Source organism: Marmota monax, unplaced genomic scaffold, assembly GCF_021218885.2.
Source record: "Marmota monax isolate L192 unplaced genomic scaffold, Marmota_monax_Labrador192_F-V1.1 WCK01_AAM20220418_F8-fsc00052, whole genome shotgun sequence".
Lineage (NCBI taxonomy): Eukaryota > Metazoa > Chordata > Mammalia > Rodentia > Sciuridae > Marmota > Marmota monax.
This window is the reverse complement of record NW_026693473.1, coordinates 10331151-10348884: the sequence shown is the minus strand read 5'-3', so window position 1 is coordinate 10348884 and position 17734 is coordinate 10331151. Positions and strand designations below refer to the sequence as shown.

Genomic DNA, 17734 nt, shown 5'->3' with positions numbered 1-17734 from the left:
AGCTGGAATTTCAATTTTACTTGAAAAGTTGGGCAGAGGAAGGTGCAGAAATGTGACTTTTATATTAAAAGAAATATGAATATATGGAGAATATAATGCAAAATGTACTTGAAAAGTAAGAGGAAATATAAAATTTCCCTTCTTGTGAAATGCCATATACCAACTTTAGCCACGCACAGGCTGAAGGCACACTTGGTGTTCATTCTTGTGTTTAAGGGACTCTGGGGTCCCAGGGCTATTTGTGTCACCTCCAGGAGTGACAGATGTGAAGCAGAGTAGAATCATTGCCTCCAACTTATAGTGCAGCTGTTTGGAGTGAAGAAGTGGGGATGGGGCTGAGTCTTGGAGGCAGGGAATGTCTTGGAGAGCTGAGGGCACTGAGGGAAGGGAGATCTGAGGGACAGTTGGTCTGAAGGGAAGGATGGCCCTGGAACAGAGAGGGCACGTTTGGTGGGCCAGATTACAGAAGGCTCCAGTGAGCAGCCCCAGAGCTAACTGTTGCTCCAACTTGTCCCTATAGCCCAATTCATAAATATAGACATGTTAAGGCAAATCCAAAAATCACCATTAAGGGCTGGGGGTGGAGTTCAGTGGAAGACAACTTACCTAGCATGCAAAAGACCCTTAGTTCCATTCCCAGCAAAAAAAAAAAAAAAATCACCAAGAGACCACCCAGTAATAATTGCCATGGGCAAGATCCTTCAATGGAGTCTAAGTTTAGTGGCTGGAAGTATAAGCCCCATGTGTCCCACTTTAAGACAGGTCTGCATCTCCCTTTATGGATTCCTGCTGGAGCGTCCCCTTGAACAAGGGTAAATAGAAGACAGCAGCAGCGAGCAAAACTCTAGGGAAGGGTGCTCTTTAAAGCCCCATAAAGAAACTCCCTTGCAAAAGACTGGCATGGGGTCACCTGTGGACACAGGTGGGAGTGGGGAATGAAAGCTCATGACATGGAAACCAGGGTGAAAACTTGTCTTGAACCTATCAACAAGTGAAAGGAAAAATCTATAATACTCAAAAGCCCCTGTCTGGGTCACTCTACACAGTCTTATTCTGAGAGAAAGCAGCAGGCCCCATGCAGGGTATCAAAGATTGAGATCCCACGTTATCGCCCATTTTTGCTCAAAGAGCTCTGCATATTTGGGTGTTATTTTTATCTTCTCCTTTCATTTATTGTCTCAAGGTAAACACTTGTGATTCCTAAATGCCTGAAGAGTGAATCAGTATTCCCCTGTTCAAACCAGTTGAGGCCACATCAAACAATAGCCCACTAGGGATTATTAATCATTAAATAGGGGCATATATGAATACTTAGTCAAGGAGACCATTTTTCTTTTCTTTCTTGTCTATTTTTTTTTTTTATAAAATTAACAAAGCCTAAACCTTGACTTTGGCCTGTTCAGAAAAGGAGTATATTTTTTAACTACAAAGACTTGTCAAATTCAAGGCTAACAGGGCAAATATTTCAGGTGGGAAAGTGTTCCTTCCCTTGAGGTCTCCCACAGCCCTGAACAATGGCCTAAATTTCCATCTGTAGTGCCTTCCTTTTCCATATTCACACACCCAGGGAAAATGGATGTTCTCAGTCATGGTTGGTAGATGCAAGCGTCCCTGGTAGGATTGCTGGATACAAATTGATAAGTAGGAGAGCCCAGAGAATACTTGCTCTGTCCCAGAATAAAACAAGTCATTTCAAATATGTTATGAGTAAAACCATGAAAGAGCCTCTCTCTCCTTCTCCCTATCTTATATACATTGCATAATGTCCTCCAGGTCCAAAAACTGGGGCTGTTCTCTCTATAGACCCTAAATCCATATCACCTCCTACAGATGTGAAAGTGCTGGAACATTGCGGACTTTACAATAAAATGTCTCCTAGCTTTCCATAAAGAAGCATCTAGATGATTGAGTAAACAAATGAAAAATTGAGCACATACAACCCACAGAACCAGGATGAGGGGGGGGGCGGGGGTGGGGGTGGGGGTGGGGTCAGGTTTGCACCAGTTCTCCTGACGTCATTCTTAATTGTCTCTGGTCCTCAAAATGTTCCAGTTTGGGCCATAAATTATATAGTCACCTACACAGAAGGAGAGCAGGAAGGGTCCAAGATGGCTGAAGGTACCTTCTTAAATATCAGATCAAACATATAGGAGAAATAAAAGTAGTTAAGAATTTATATTGAATTTGCAATTTTCCAGGCACTGTTACAGGCACAGTACACGTATTCATCCTCAGAGTATTCCTATAAGATAGGCACTCTGAATATCTTCTCATTAAACAGATAAGCAAATTAAGGTCCAGAATTGTTATGACACACAGCTAGAAAGTAAACAAGCTTCAACATGAACCCAGAAATTCAGCTCCAGGGTTGACTTTTTAGCTACTCTATTACCCTATTTTTCTTAAACATATATATGGATATACATTCAATATTCCTAGTAGAAATAATTCATATCAGTCAAATCTCAGCTGTGAAACTTGAAGCTCACAGAGGCTCTATTTATATACAAGAGTACATTGCACCTCAAATTTACAGCCCCCTATATTGCTAAAACTCAGCATTGTAAATCAACAGGTGTGTTGGAGTGCTCTATGAAAACAGGTGGTTTTGTGTGTTCCATTCACACTTATTCAACCCAATACTTCTGAGCATAGTTACTATTTACTTCTTGACTATACAGAACCTTCCATGAGGAGCTGGCATAAAAAGGAAGTCTGAGGGCAGGATACAGAAGCAGGGCCCCACCTCCTGACCATTCACTAGTTTTGTGCACTGCTGAAATGGCTGCCACCAGACTCACCTGTCCCGGGGGGCCTCCTCTTTTTCTTTTCCAGTCTTCCAGAAAGAACCATGATCTGCCCACTGGTCTTTCTTCCCTTTCCATCTGTTGCCCAGTGGTGGAACCTGCTTAAATTTTACTTATTAACTATACGTAGATATGGCAGGCTGCGGTGACAGCAGGATTGTTTGGGAGCTCAGTATCTCACTTCTTCCCACGTACCTTACCCTGGGAATTGCTTTGTACTTGCATATTGCCATGTAGTAGTGTGTCTTTAATAACCATCAATAAAGATAGGCCTGGGAAACCACGGATGGTCACAGACTCCTCTAAATTCACCTGGTTGCAACAGAGAGGAGCTGTCTGTGTGGGTAATCTGGCTACCCAGAGGTGGTCCCCAGGAGTGGCCAAGTAAACACACCCTTTGATTAAGCAATCAAAGAAAATTTAGAGAAATATGCTGACTCTCTGAGGGTTCCTTGAATCACCAAATATATTCTTAAGTCTGTGTTCATGCATGTGTTTATTTTCCAAATATTTGGAGGTGCCTACTTTGTGAAAGATATTCTACCTACCAAATACCAAGAGGAGATTTGTAGCTTCCTTACCAGAGAAGCAATAGAGATGAAGAATGTGGGAGGTAAGGGGAAATTGTTAGAATATAAACCAAGGATGCCATCACTCTGATAAATGAATAGCACCCAGGAACAAAAGTACCTGTCAAAGTCTGTGCACAATTCTAATTTGCAGAGTAGGTGCTTATAAGTACTCACTGAACAAAATTAAGTTGAACAGACACTTGGAATTACACAGTTCTAACCTGGCTATGCTGTCTGACCACCATCAATATGGGTTTCCCCCTTGATATAAAACAAACAAGCTGAGACTCTACCCCTCTCTCTAGGTGATAGGCAGTCCCAGATATCGAGTCTAGGTCTGTCCCAGGTGCAGGACTTTGAGGGCAGGTGAGGAGGGTGTAGAGGGTTGACTAGCCACCCAGGACAAGGAGATCAAATACTTGAATGTGACTGCTTGGGTTCCTACGTGACTGGGGGAGCTTATTGAGATAAAGGCCACAGCTGGATATGTATATGATGCACGCACAGTTTGACAACCTCCTCCAGGAGCCAGCAACATATTGGAACTTTATCAAGAGACCTCCAGTCAGGTCAGACAAGCCTGGCACACACCAGCATGTTTCCAGAAAGCTTGACCTCCCCTGGCCCTCTTAGATTTCAGCCAAGGCTGGCCTGTGTCAGTCCAATCTTGCAAAAGGAGGGACTCCTTTCCCAACTTCACATAATGTCCACACACTGAGTGAAGCTAAGGGGATCCAAAATGAACTCCATTCTGTGGCAGCTGCCCACAGTGGTGGAAGACAATGGAAATTAACTCTCGGTCTCCCCCCCACCCACCGCCCCTCTGGAACCACCTCTCAGACTGACTATAGAGCAGGATGTAGTCTTCCCATTGCCCCTGTTCCCTGGCATGACTCCAAACAATCCCACAGCCTTTCCCAGTCAGTGCAATTTTATGTTATGCCTATAGCAACACAGACGCACAGAATAAGCAACTCACTAGTGAGAAGTGAGGCAAGTTCGAGGATTCTCCAAGGCCCATCAGCGGCATAGCTGGTGTCCCTTTCTGAGATCTTCCTAGGAAACCTTTCAGAAGGCACTGGGTGCTGAACCAAGCAGCTCTGTCCTCACTCAGGGGAGCCTAGATCATCAGCTGGCAGTGTCATTTCCAGAACATGCTCAGTCATCTTGCTAAGTGGGATTCCTTCTCCCATGTTTCTCTTCTAGTTTTCCTCTACAAGAAATCACATTCCTTCCTTGCCCCTTCCCCCACAAAATGTCCTTCAAATTACTGGGATTGCCCTGTAAATGAAATGGGCAGACAACTCTGGAAATCTTACTCTCGCCCATGGCTCTCCCTGACAAAGAAAATCAATTCTCTTGGCCCCTGAGCTCCTCGTAGAGGTATTATTTTACAGAAAGCCTGTCTGCCACATATCCTGTGTCCCCATTAGCCTGTAGTCCAACCAAATGTCACCTGTACTGATCACGCAAATCCTCTCCCTCCTTCCCTGGGCTGCCCACCTAGCTCCTTCAGTCTAGATAGGTTAGGTGATAAGGCTGCGTATGAGGACATGAAAGTACCTTGTCAACTATCATGTACTAAGAAGTAGGGAGACAGGTGTCTCCAACTTGTGAAAGAGACCAGAAGGTCCCAACCATTCTAGAACCCACCAGGGTCTTGGGCTGCCCATGTAGCATCTGCCTGAGTCATCATCTCTCATTCTCTGAGCCTAATATCTAGCAGTAAAAATAATAGTGCATATATAGACATCATCCCAACCACTTGTGAAGTCCATTATTTGTCTCACCCATTCCTCTCCTAAATGTGTCATCAGCCAGCAAGCAGCTCAATGTCTCATGTTCAGTGTATTCCTAGGATCACATTGTCTGGTCCTGAGATCTACGTTTAGCATCAGGGGAACACAGATTCAGGAGCTGGAATATTCTCTCCCCCAGTCTTCCTTTTAGGGCATAAATAAGGGTTGGCAATAATAAGAAAGAAAAAGGATATGTGGCTTGACGTATTTAATTGGGAGGCAGGCAAAAGGATTCCTGTCTCCTAGAACTAAGAAATCAAGATTCCTTCCTTGCCAGAGCATACAGGGCAATGAGCAAATCCAAGAGAGAATCATACTACAGCAAACCTGGAATTGAACCACGTACTGGGAGCTCAGGATATGGCTCAGTGGTAAGAGCACTTGCATAGTGTGCACAAGGCCCCGGGTTTGATGCCCAGCTAATACATGAACTGTGCTCTAGAATGCTATCACAATAATTCACCAACAGATAGCTCATCAGCAATCAAATTAATCTTTGGAATAATGTTAGTAACTTACCATCGATGCCATTTAAAATGTTTGTTTCTAAAGAGATACAGTAGGGAAAGTTCTCGATTGGCAGGTAGAAAATGTGAGTCTAACTTAAACTTTGTTATTCCCCCCCAGGGAAGCTGTTTGACCTTGTGTAAGTCACATCTTTCTAGGCAAAGTTTCCTCATCCATTAAGTGAGTGGGCTGATTCTGTGATCTCTAGGGTCTCTTCCAACTCTTCCCCTGTCCCCAGCTTTCTATATTTTGTGAGATAGCGAAAGGAGAGATGAGGATTATAATTAAAAATATATTGTATGTATTCCTCCCGCATTATTTTCAAGTCCTAAGTTTTACTCAAATGTTTTTTCTAGATATTTTGTTTTTAAATAAATTTGGTCTGATGTCACAATTTGAGCAGCTTATTAGCAGGCCGAGTAATTGTATGCTTTGGGTTTTTAGGCGCTGGGGCTTCACCCCTACCTTCCTGAGCCTTCATGGGGCCCCTGGGCCTGCCCTCACATGCCCTAGCCCCTAGCACAGCTTGGAGCCTTTCATACACCAGGGTGTAAGGTAGCATCACTGTGATCCCTGGGCCTGCCCTGCTTCCCCCTGGCCCTGCAGGATTGCCCCCAGAGCCCTGTTCTGAGGTTAGGAGGTTAACTTAGAGCACATTTAGAGCCTTCTCACCACCGCAGCTGTGGCCAGGCCAAATGTGGGAGTTCAGTCATTCCAGGGCGCCCTGCCCCCATCCTGCTGGAAAGGGCTTTCTTGGCAGCCATCCTCTTTCAGATCCCATTAGAAGAGTGCACAATCCCTTGGTCTCACCGGCTCCAGTGGAGTGTTGGGGGCGGGGGAGCATTACAGGCTGCTATTAGCCAATGCTGACAGCTTCTGTTTTCTGCCCCCACCCCCAGTTTGCCTAGTGAGGTCCTGGCTTAGCCAGGAATCAACCAGGCATTTTTTTTTTCAGAAGTGGCTACTTATTTTTATCAAAGATGGAATGTAGAGTTGCCCTGTGTCTGCCGCCTCTGCATGGCAACCGGGCACTTGCTCCAAGCATTCCTGAACCCTCTTTCTTCAACAGACATTTTTCTTTCTTTCCTTTCCCTTTCTCCATCCAAACATTGGACCCAGAGCTTTGCAAGTGCTTCAGAATTAATAAAAAACAATGTTGCAGGAATTCAAAATATCTTTATTAATGTCTCTACTTTAAATGCAGGCTTTGGCTGGCTATCTCGGCTCTATAAACCCTGCCCTAAAATTACCCAAGGACCACAGCATTGCAGAGCAGTGGACAGAGCTGGTTTTGCCCACCCTACCCTACCCAGACTTACATAGCTGTGGGCCCTTGAGCCAGTCCCTTTCACTCTCTGGGGCTTAAAATACCCACTAGTAAGCACAGATTGCCAGGATCAGCTTTCTTTAACCTGTTCTAGCCACAAAAAAAACTTTGCAACTCTGCTGAAAATTGTGGATTCTCTTCAGGGAAAAAAAAATTAAAAAGGGTGCATTTATTCATGCATTTGAGAAGTATTATTAAACTCTTGATGAAGATGCATATATAGACACATTTAGAATTCCATTTCAGGGGGCTTACAGGCTCCCTGGGGGTTCATAGTAAAAAAAAAATCCAGTCATAAATTCTGTGTTGAACACATAGAGACTCTCATCTAGGAAAGACTATGATAATGATTCCCATAAAGAATCATAAAACTACTAGCCATCCAGATGCCAGAGGACAGAGCAGAGAGACAGTCATTATGAAGGTGATTTCCAGCTTCCCACCCCGTCCCAGTCGCCACCCCGTAGGCAGGCACACAGGCAGACATGCATGCACAAGCAGCCTGGAATGTGCTGTTTCTGGGCACTTGGACTGCAAGGAGCTGGCTGTAGCCCTGGCAGAGAGATGACAAACATATCTCTTCTACCCTTGGTTGTATTTTTCTCACGGTCTCTGAAAGGGCTGCGATCAGGTGACATGTGTGGGACTGCCCCCTGCACAGGTGCGGGGCAGGTACTGAGTGGAGGAGAAAATCCTCCCTGTGGGTACTTACTCCAGGCTCTTTCAATAGCCCTCCCAGGATAGCTCTTGGCAAGGCAGCTAGCACGTCCCTGGCAGGCTGCGGGGAAACCGAGTGTGAGAAAGTCAGTCAAGCGGAGGAAAAGGAAAAAAAAAAGAGAGAGAGAGAGAGACAGAGCGAGGGAGCAAGCTTCAAGACCTCAGGCAAAATACCTTTTCTCTTCTTTTGCTCTTTCCTTTCTGTAGCTTTAAACCAAACTCACAAACCATTCCCATACCTAGGGAACAAAGGGGAGTCTCACTAGAGATGCAGGTATTTGTCTTATGCTTTAAAGGCAAACATGTGATACAAGACAAAAAAATCTCTCCTTGTGAGTGGGGGGCATGCTGGGAGGAGCCAACCTGGGATCCCTGATTGCATTTGTTGGGCATGATGCAGTGGGAAAGATTCCGTTTTGCTGATATCACAGTGGGATCAAAGAAGTGACCTCCACTGATGCCCACTGTTACATTTCTCTCTTCTTTGGCAGTAGGAGGAAAAGGATAACTGAAAAAATAAAGGTGGTTTCCTATTGAAGCAGAGGCTTCAAAACCCAAACATTTTCTCCTGAGTTGAGGAGCTTACTGCCTCACTGGAGAAAGAAGGGAGAGACTGCCAACTTGGTCCTATTTTCACTGACCAGAATAAGGATATTAAAAAATAATCTTCGAGCATATTTGCAAGACTTTCCTCATCAATGATTACAGTGGAGAAAGTCAAGGAGCTCGTGAATTGTTTTCATCTTGCCAGATGCAAATACTAATAGCTAAGGACTAATTATTGGTTACTTGGGCCCTCTGTCCCTCCATCTAAGTGTGTGTGTGTGTGTGTGTGTGTGTGTGTGTGTGTGTGGTTACTGTCTCACTCTACCAAACACTTTGAAAGTGGCAGTAAAGGAGTTACTGAATAACTATTTGACCTAGGGGACTGCTTGTGGTACTGCAATGAGACTCTACTTGACTATATTTCATTCTCTATGCATCATCAGGGATAACAGAATTAGATGAAAAATTCTCAGCCTTGAAGGGACAGGGGTGGCAACCTAGTTATTTCATTAGGGCTCAGCAGCAACAGACAGTGGTCGTAACAGAGCTTATAGGCTTTGGCTCTGAAAAATTGGGAAGATCTTGGAGAGGGTTAACAAGCTTACCTGGGAAAGGGTTAGTTCCTTAGAAGAAACTGGGCCAATGCATTTATGCATTTTTTTTAAAAAAAGTCAGATGCCGAGCAGAAACATTTTAAGAAGCTTGTGAAGTTTGAGGGAGCATAGGGCAAAGGGGGCTAACTTCATAAACTCACCATCTTTCACCAAGAGGTTTTCAAATACATGGGAAACCCCACTTTTTTGAAAGCAATAGACAATTTTCTGTCATCACCACTTTTCCTTTCTGTGTAAAGTAAGAAAGAAAAGTCCAACTCCATTGGACCAGGTGGCAGGTCAACAAAGGAAGCTTTGTTCATCACTTCTTCAGAACGAGATAGGGCACAGCTCACTCTGCTGTGTGTTCGTTCACACACACACACACACACACACACACACACACACCAGAGAGTAGCCCAAGGAGCAAGAGGAGTAAAGCAAGCCTGCAATAAGGTAGTTTTGGCTGCAGTCTCCAGGGCTGTCCTGGAAGGTGGGAAATGAGGCTTAGAAGGTAAAGATGGTTAGAAACACAAGGATGCCTTGGCCAGACTCCAGGTGGTGGGGGGAACATTGGGTTGAAGGGGTGAACTCAAGTAGTTGGATAGTGAGCAGTCAATGCCCAGGTGCGTTGGCTCTAAACAGGTGCTTCTGGGTGTCAGTCTATACCTGTTACTTAGGTGAATTCCCTGGCTTGACTGTCCTAACTGGCCTATCTCCAGACCCTGCACCCACTCCACACTTTTGCCAGGGCCATGTTTCTAAAAGAGAAACCTGTTATCCCTTCTCTGCTAATCAACATTTTATGAGTGTCCATTATGCAAAGTCCAAAATTCTCTATAAAACAAGATGTTTAAAGGTCTTGTGTTATGGCTTCAAATTTCTTCTCACCCTGAGCACCAGACCATGTTCCCAGAATAAAGATCCAAGTTCCCAGGATCTAGCCCTTTAATGTCCTGGCTATTTCCAGCCTTGCCAGCCCCATGACCTGGCACATTTCCAATACCCCAATCCTACCTATTTTTCAAGGTACAATGCACAAGCAACCTCCTCCGGGAAGTTTTCCATAGTATCCCAAGTTAAAAGTAATTTAATTCTCCAAGACCTCCATAGCATTTTACCTCTATCTAAACACCTGTTTCCCTTGAACCTAGGACCTCCCAGAGGAATCCTTTAGGAGATCCATATGTCAGCTGTATTCATGAGTGTGTATTTTACTCTGTAGGCTTCCTGTGAACAATAACTGTCATATTTGTTCCTGCATCCCCCAGTGAGCCTGGCAATACTATTGTCCAGAAGTGTGGTTTCCTGTTTGGGTTAGGTCCTCCTGATCTGTCAGACCATCATCTAAACCCTACAAGAAAGGGAAAATAAGGAATGCCTGGTGATCAGTCAGAAAATCAGGGTCTGTCTCTGCAGTTGACTGCAGACTCTGCAGGCTGCCACTGTGTCTGTCATCGTGGTAATCCCAGGGTTGAACAGTGTCTGGCACTGCGCGTGCGTTCCATCATAAAAGCAAAAGAGGGGCTTGCCCAAGGTCACGTAGAGTGAGGAGCAGCAGAATCTCATCCGGGACGAGATCTGGTGAAATCATTTACAACATTATCTCAGTAGGGAGCCCAGAGGAAGGAAGGAATGAAGTGTCTGAGAAATGTGTGCCAGGCCTCCGGGACGTGCTTGGGGGGTGGGGTGGGGGGCTACATCAAACAAGATGCTGGGATCCCGGGCTGTCAGTCGGTAGCCCACCGAGCAACTAACACGACTCTCCGGCGGCGGGATGACTGGGGGCAGATGTGGGCAGATGGGGGCACTGGGGTGGGAGCGAGGGGGCCAGCGACCCGGGCGGGTGGGAGGCGGCGGTGGCGGCCGGTCGGCCGGGACAGCGCGCGCCGCCCGCCCCGCGCGGCAAATCCCCCAGGGAGGCCGCCGCCAGAGCCCTGGCGCTCCCGGCCCGGCGCCCGCCACGTGGCACCCGGCGGCTGCGGCGGCGGCTCCTCCCGGCGCGCGGCCCGGCCAGCCGGCAGCACGCAGCCGCCCGCCTCTTCCCGGCCGCCCGCCGGCGGCCTCCCGGGCGCAGCGAGGGGGAGCTGCCCGGCTGCCCTGGACCCGGGGAAGGGGAGGGCGGCGCGAAGCCGCTTTAACCGCAGCCGCCGAGCGGAGGCAGGAGGCTGACCCGGCCGCTTCCTAAGTGCGGTCAGGCATCTCGTGACCGCGGCGGGCGCCGGGGGCCCTGCGGAGAGAAGCAGGGCGGGCGGGCAGGGGCAAGGAGCAAACACCGAGGCCCCCACCCCTCCCCCGGGCTATTGCAAAGGAGCCTCTCCGCGGAGTTAAAACCCCAAGCCCGAAAATGTGGTGGGGGTGGGGGGGCGAACTAATTCTCCACTCTCCACCCCGGGGCGTGCGCTCCCCGCCCGGAAGGGCTGACCTTGGCGGGGGGTGGGGGGGGAGGATAAGCGCCGAGACTCGGCTCCCAGCCCGCCGCCCCCTCGGATTCCTGGCCCGGCGGGGCCGGAGGAGGGGGCCCCGGACACACACACACACACCCCACACGCAGCGCGCGCCAATGAGCCCGGGCCAGGAGCAGGGGGCGGGGTTTTCCCAGGCTCGAGCACAGCAGCTGCTATTTACCTTCTTGGCTTCTCCCGGGGACTAGGAACCAGCCCCCGCTCACAGCCGCCCGCCGCCGTCCCCCGCCTCCCTGCCCCCGGGGCGCGCGCACACACACTCACACACGCACGCACACACACACATCCTCCGGGCCGGCCGCAGCCGCGGCGGCAATAAAACATCCTGGCACGTGCTCGGGCTCCAGGCGCGCCCTCGCCGGCCGGCTGATGTCAAACTGCAGCTCGGCTGGTGTAGCTCTTAAAGGGCCCGCGTGTGCTGGGCGCCCGGGCCGAGTTGGCCGCCCGCGGGTTGAGGAGGGGAGAGGCTGCCTCCCTGCCTGCCACCTCAACGTACTGAAGAACTAAGCGCCTGCGGGTGGAAGGGAAAGGGTGGCGAAGGAGCACGCGCGTCCGTGAGGGCATTGGCATCAAAACCCCCTTGTTCATTTTTCATTTGAAATTCCATTTCCTTTCTACTCCGTTGGAAATTATTCTGATTGTTTCCTGAGGAAGCATGGAGTCCAAAGCTCCAACTCCCGAAGAGAAATAAGGGACTGGGGAGGGGAGGGACGCATTTTAAAAGCCACTTTGCTCTAAAAACCCTGCCAATGTAAAGTGGAAAGTACTTCTTCTGCAAAAAAAAAAAAAAAAAAAAAAAAGAATTTTAAAGATCTTTTATTTTCTACATGATCTATTTTCACCCCCCTGAATATCATCATCTGAGTGAGAAATCACTTCAGATATTTTGGTAACATACCTTCTCATGAGTTCCCCCGCTCTTTTTTAACCACCGCAAATATGTTTTTTTTTTTCCTTGGCCTTCTATGCCTTTTTATTTAAAAAAAAAATCTCAAGTTAAATTATTAAAAAGTAGCTGTATTACATATAGCTAAGAGAATAAAGAGCAAAGACCTTGGCCTGGAAAGAAATAGCCCAGATCAAAACCAAAGCGGAAAAACTTCTCTGAAGGAAAGCCCAGAGGGGAGAGTAGCAAAGGGTTAAAATCCTTTTGATTGACGTTGTAGCCTCCGGTGCCCCGGGCTCAGGCGCGCGCCATTGGCCGCCAGACCTTGTGCCTGGCGGCCAATGGGGGGGCGCGGTCCACGAGCGGTGCCGCGTGTCTCCTCCTCCCATTGGCTGAAAGTTACTGTGGGAAAGAAAGTTTGGGAAGTTTCACACGAGCCGTTCGCGTGCAGTCCCAGATATATATAGAGGCCGCCAGGGCCTGGGGATCACACAGGATCCGGAGCTGGTGCTGATAACAGCGGAATCCCCCGTCTACCTCTCTCCTTGGTCCTGGAATAGCGCTACCGATCACCAAGTAGCCATAAAATAATAAATTCTCAGCACTCGCTCAGTAGTTTTGTGAATGTCTCAAGTAAAAGAGACATAAGCAAAAAAAAAAAAAAATTTTTTTTTGCATGAAGTATTCCAAAAATAAAATTCTCTAGGGATTAAAAAAAAAGGAATAGAAAAAAAAATGCCAGCCGATATAATGGAGAAAAATTCCTCGTCCCCGGTGGCTGCTACCCCAGCCAGTGTCAACACGACACCGGATAAACCAAAGACAGCATCTGAGCACAGAAAGGTAAGGGCAATACCTGTATATCTGCAGCCCCACGAAATTATTTGGTGTGTATGGGGACGGGGGGCGGGGGGCTTTCTCTTTTAAAACCCCGGGGTGACATGGCAAATCTCAAGAGAACTCAGGCTTTTTTTTTTAAACTCCCTTTACAGTCATCCAAACCTATCATGGAGAAAAGACGAAGAGCAAGAATAAATGAAAGTCTGAGCCAACTGAAAACGCTGATTTTGGATGCCCTTAAAAAAGATGTAAGTGGGGAATGCTGCCTTTTTAAAAAAAAAAAAAATTAATAAATAAGAAGCCCTATTTTCTCAGCCACTAAGAATGAAACCTTCTCGCTTGCTGTGCGAAAATCTTACCCAGCCAAGCACTGCCTTCTTCTAAACAGGAAGGCTGGGCCCTCTTGCCAGGGGTCCGGGGATATGGGAGCTGCGGCCGGAGTTAGGGACCCCAACACTCTGAGGCAGCTGACAGGGGTCTGACTTTTCTCTCTCGCTTCCTCATATGTGCAGAGCTCCCGGCATTCCAAGCTGGAGAAGGCGGACATTCTGGAAATGACAGTGAAGCACCTCCGGAACCTGCAGCGGGCGCAGATGACTGGTAAGGGCAGCTCGCCGCGTCCCCCTCTGCGGGCGTCCCTCTCGCCCCGCGGTGATTTCTTCCAGACTTCCGCCCGTGGTTGTTGAGAAGCATTCATCTACATTTTACTGCCTTGGCTCACTCTCGCGTTCCCACGGTCTGGGTCTTATTTATAGCCACAACTCCAAGTTGTTACTGTTGCGGAAAGGGAGGGAGAGAGGTTGTAGCCCTGAGGTTGTCGGGCAGCTTGGTTGTGGAGGAAGCGGGTAGGGGCGAAAGGACTGCAGACTGTGGTGGGTTTGAGCTGAGTGGAGCCTAGGGTCATCTAGTCTAGCAGTCACCCACACCATCATACCTTCATTGCAGAAGGGAAAATGGGAGTTGGATGGCAAATTGGGTGGCATTACCCAAGGTCACCACGCGCGAGGGGGTGGGGTGGCTGATCTGAGGCTGAAATCTGTTTAAATGGAGCGACAGGGAATGAGGACGTAGTGTCGCGGCTTTGATCACTACGCTAGTGTAGAGAGGTGACTGGTTTTTCTAAATGTACCCTACCCTCCCAGCCAGAGGTAGTTCTGCGGGTGCGTAATCACGGAGGCCCGCCGCAGGGACCTCCCAGGGAGGGAAGCAGTGGCTGTTTGGTGACCGGTTTGTCTCCTTCTGGCCTTTCAGCTGCGCTGAGCACAGACCCGAGCGTGCTGGGGAAGTACCGCGCCGGCTTCAGCGAGTGCATGAACGAGGTGACCCGCTTCCTGTCCACGTGCGAGGGCGTTAACACCGAGGTACGCACTCGGCTGCTCGGCCACCTGGCCAACTGCATGACCCAGATCAACGCCATGACCTACCCTGGGCAGCCGCATCCCGCCTTGCAGGCGCCGCCACCGCCCCCGCCAGGACCCGGCGGCCCCCAGCACGCGCCATTCGCGCCGCCGCCACCACTTGTGCCCATCCCCGGAGGTGCGGCGCCCCCTCCCGGCGGCGCACCCTGCAAGCTGGGCAGCCAGGCTGGAGAGGCGGCCAAGGTGTTTGGTGGCTTCCAGGTGGTGCCGGCTCCTGACGGCCAATTTGCCTTCCTCATCCCCAATGGGGCCTTCGCGCACAGCGGCCCAGTCATCCCGGTCTACACCAGCAACAGTGGGACCTCAGTGGGTCCCAACGCAGTGTCTCCTTCCAGCGGCTCCTCGCTCACGGCGGACTCCATGTGGAGGCCGTGGCGGAACTGAGGGGCTCAGACCACCCTTCCCCTAAATTCCCCAGCCCACCTCTCTCCCCTCCGGACACTAAACAGGAACTTGCTGTTAGGAAAGAAGACTTTTGTGATTAAGTGGTTACTTTGGATTTTTTGTTTTTGTTTTTAATTTCTAAAAAGTTACTTTTTTGTAGAGAGCTGTATTAAGTGACTGACCATGCACTATATTTGTATATATTTTATATGTTCATATTGGATTGCGCCTTTGTATTATAAAACTTGAGATGACATTTCGTTTTTTACACGAGATTTCTTTTTTATGTGATGCCAAAGATGTTTGAAAATGCTCTTAAAGTATCTTCCTTTGGGGAAGTTTGAGAAAATAAAAGAAAAAAGTGAAGGCTTTTATGTCTTAGAACTGATTATTTCAGAATATGTAAAAAAAAAAAAAAAGACTCATTGTAGATTTGAAATACATGTAGTCTGGGAATCCAGAAATTGGCTCTTTTTTTTTTTTAAATTAAATCCATGAATGAAAAAAGAGTAAGTTCCATGTAACTTACAAGAACCCATCTTATATGGCTTTCCTGATAAACTTTTTGGTCATTCTCTTCAAGGATTTCAAAAAGTTTAAACTTATTCAGTCCTTGTTCTATTCCTTCTGAGAAGAACTGAACTTATGAAGTTCACTGGATCAAGTCTTACTGCCCATTGCACATTAAAAATGTCTCCTGCACACTACTCCCCTAGGGTAGCTACCAACACCCAAAGTAAAAACATTCTTAGCGGCTGCAGCCTCCTACCTACAAGTACTGAGGTACTTAGTCTTTACATAGGTGTAGTTAGACATTCCCTAGCACCAGCATCCAAAAGTTTGAAATGCCTCTCTGCACCCTCTTCAAGCAAGCCGAAGAGGTCAACAGATTCCTTATGCCAAGGGACAGCTAGTTAGACTCCCAAGTGGAGTCCAAACCCAGATGATTAACACCAGACATGTGTTTTTGATAAGTTTCTGTGCTTGGCTCTAATAGAGAAAGCATGTGGGGGCTACTCTGGCAGGCACACAGGCCATCTTCCCCTTTTAATACAAACAGCAAGCGACCCCTTCTCTTGGTCATGCCCCATTTCCAGGCAAGATGTGGGCTCCAGATAGAAGCAAAAGGGTTGTCTCGGGTTTCAGCTCACATAACCCTCCTTAACAAGTCCTAACTCAAAGCGGACAGCTTTAAACTGTGCCAGGATCTGCAGGGAATTTCTTCCAAATCCCATCACAAAGGCTTGTCAGATTTTGTCAGATTTGGCCAGGTGTTTGACTGCATCCAGGTGTTGGGGAAATGAAAACCACGAGCCCTGCGAGACCAGACACATCAGCCGCGTTGTGGGTCTGGCCGGCGCGCCCTCCTCCCCCACTACCCCCACCTCCGGCCAGTCCTCCTCCCTCCAGGCCCCTCCCGCCAACCTCTCACCCCCCTTCTCTAAGAGCGGCTTCTGGGAGGAGAAGGATGAGGCGGGAGAGATCAATCTTTGAAGCTTTCCTAACAAAGATAAAGCCAACGATTTTCTGTCTTGTTTCAAAAGCTTTACCTCTCCCCTGCCTGGCTCTGGCCTTTCCCACAGGCCAGTGTGGAGAGCGGCTCTATCACAGGAATGATCTAGTAGACAGCAGTCGGTTTTCTCTCCAATACCTTCGCCCCAGCTTCAGCCCCAGAGGGAAAGCTTTAAAAAGAGAATTAAAAAAAAAATGGATCTACTTTCCTTATTTTATGTACACGAAAGATGTCTTAACACACCCTCCACCAAAGAAACACACATGTCCTTCTTTATCATATCATTTTTCCACGTTTTCCCTCGTTTAAACACAAACATAGTAACAATTGCTCCATCAAGACAACCATCCCAAACTCAATGCTTCATTTGGTAAGCCTGTCCCCTGGCCCCAGTAGGAGTTCTTAACTGTCCTGGTAAAAATTATCCAGTAATCAGGGTCTTAATTTTTATAAAAGTAATTGCTTTACATTGATGGTCTTTGAAAGTTATGGGATGGGGGGGTTACACTCTCCATATCAACTGAAAATTAAATTTCTATGTCTTTCCCTATATCAAAAATAAGCACTTACTAATATCACCAAAAGTACATAGACACGGTTATCTTCCTGGAGAGGAGAAATAAATGGAAGGAAAATCAGTCATCTGTTATTTTAATTGGTGGTTTGAAAAGAACACTTATTCCCTAAAATGTGGGCTTAGACTATTAGATGAAGCATTTGTTTCTGTACGATGGGGGAGGGGGTGTCCCTAGGACCCAATAAGGTGGGACTTTCTGGTTCTTGGTCCAGTTATGTCGCCTTGGAAAAGTCATTTTCCTTCTCTGTAGCATTTCCAAGTGCATAATTGAGTGAATTTATTGCTAAGACACTATTCGCCTGGGTCCTGGCTGTTTCTGGAATGAGTAGCCAGGGGAGAGACAAAGTTTCAAAGAACACTTGCCTTTTGCCTCCCAGGAGGTCCCTTGGGTCAGATTTAATTGGACAGCGTTGGGGCACACCCAGCAGCCCCTCTCACTAGCCTCTAGCAGTACTGATCCCTCAGAGAGATAAGGCACCGCTCCTAGGTTGGTGTTGGAAGTCTCTCTGGCTGTGCGCATTAAGCCTTTCTTTGGAGACCATCCCTGCCTCGCCCCTCCTCGGTCTCCAGCCTCCAGTGCGGAGGAAAGGCGCCTAAGTGGGAAGGGAGGTGGATCTCTTAGGTCAAAACCAGAGTTTTCTCCAAGCGACGCCTGAGCACCATTTGGAGGCTCGCCCCTCCTCGCGCCCCATCCCTCCCCACGTGTTTCTGCACTGGGGACCCAGGGGCTTAACTGGGCCCCCTCATAGACACCGCCGTCCTGGGGAACCTGTCATTAAAGTC

At 48.0% G+C, this 17734-nt stretch overlaps 1 protein-coding gene and 2 long non-coding RNA genes across 3 annotated transcripts in view; 1 reads left to right on the top strand and 2 right to left on the bottom strand.

The window, feature by feature from the left end:
* The window catches only part of LOC124101866 (uncharacterized), a 30286-nt gene extending 18732 nt beyond the window's left edge, over positions 1-11554 (bottom strand). Inside the window, exons 1-2 of the long non-coding RNA XR_006854720.2 lie at positions 11497-11554; positions 7725-7790 (exon numbers count right to left, since the gene is read on the bottom strand). This is a non-coding gene — a long non-coding RNA (uncharacterized LOC124101866). The remainder of the gene's footprint in view (positions 1-7724; positions 7791-11496) is intronic.
* A 579-nt stretch (positions 11555-12133) lies between these two features.
* On the bottom strand, positions 12134-14316 carry LOC124101767 (uncharacterized). The gene is made up of 2 exons (XR_006854703.2): positions 13419-14316; positions 12134-12621 (listed from the first exon to the last, which is right to left on the bottom strand). It is a non-coding gene; the product is annotated as an uncharacterized LOC124101767 (long non-coding RNA).
* Hes1 (hes family bHLH transcription factor 1) lies at positions 12699-15235 on the top strand. Its single transcript, XM_046457907.2, has 4 exons — positions 12699-13062; positions 13212-13307; positions 13572-13659; positions 14311-15235. The coding sequence occupies exons 1-4, from the start codon at positions 12955-12957 to the stop codon at positions 14859-14861; spliced, it is 843 nt and encodes a 280-aa protein (XP_046313863.1). The 5' UTR covers positions 12699-12954; the 3' UTR covers positions 14862-15235.
* The last annotated feature ends 2499 nt before the right edge of the window (positions 15236-17734 follow it).

Excerpts from the sequence above, each read along its gene's own strand:
- Hes1 (XM_046457907.2), top strand. The coding sequence starts at position 12,955 with ATGCCAGCCGATATAATGGAGAAAAATTCCTCGTCCCCGGTGGCTGCT. Across the intron at positions 13,063-13,211 it reads CAGCATCTGAGCACAGAAAG|TCATCCAAACCTATCATGGA; the intron begins GTAAGGGCAATA and ends CTCCCTTTACAG. Across the intron at positions 13,308-13,571 it reads TGGATGCCCTTAAAAAAGAT|AGCTCCCGGCATTCCAAGCT; the intron begins GTAAGTGGGGAA and ends TCATATGTGCAG.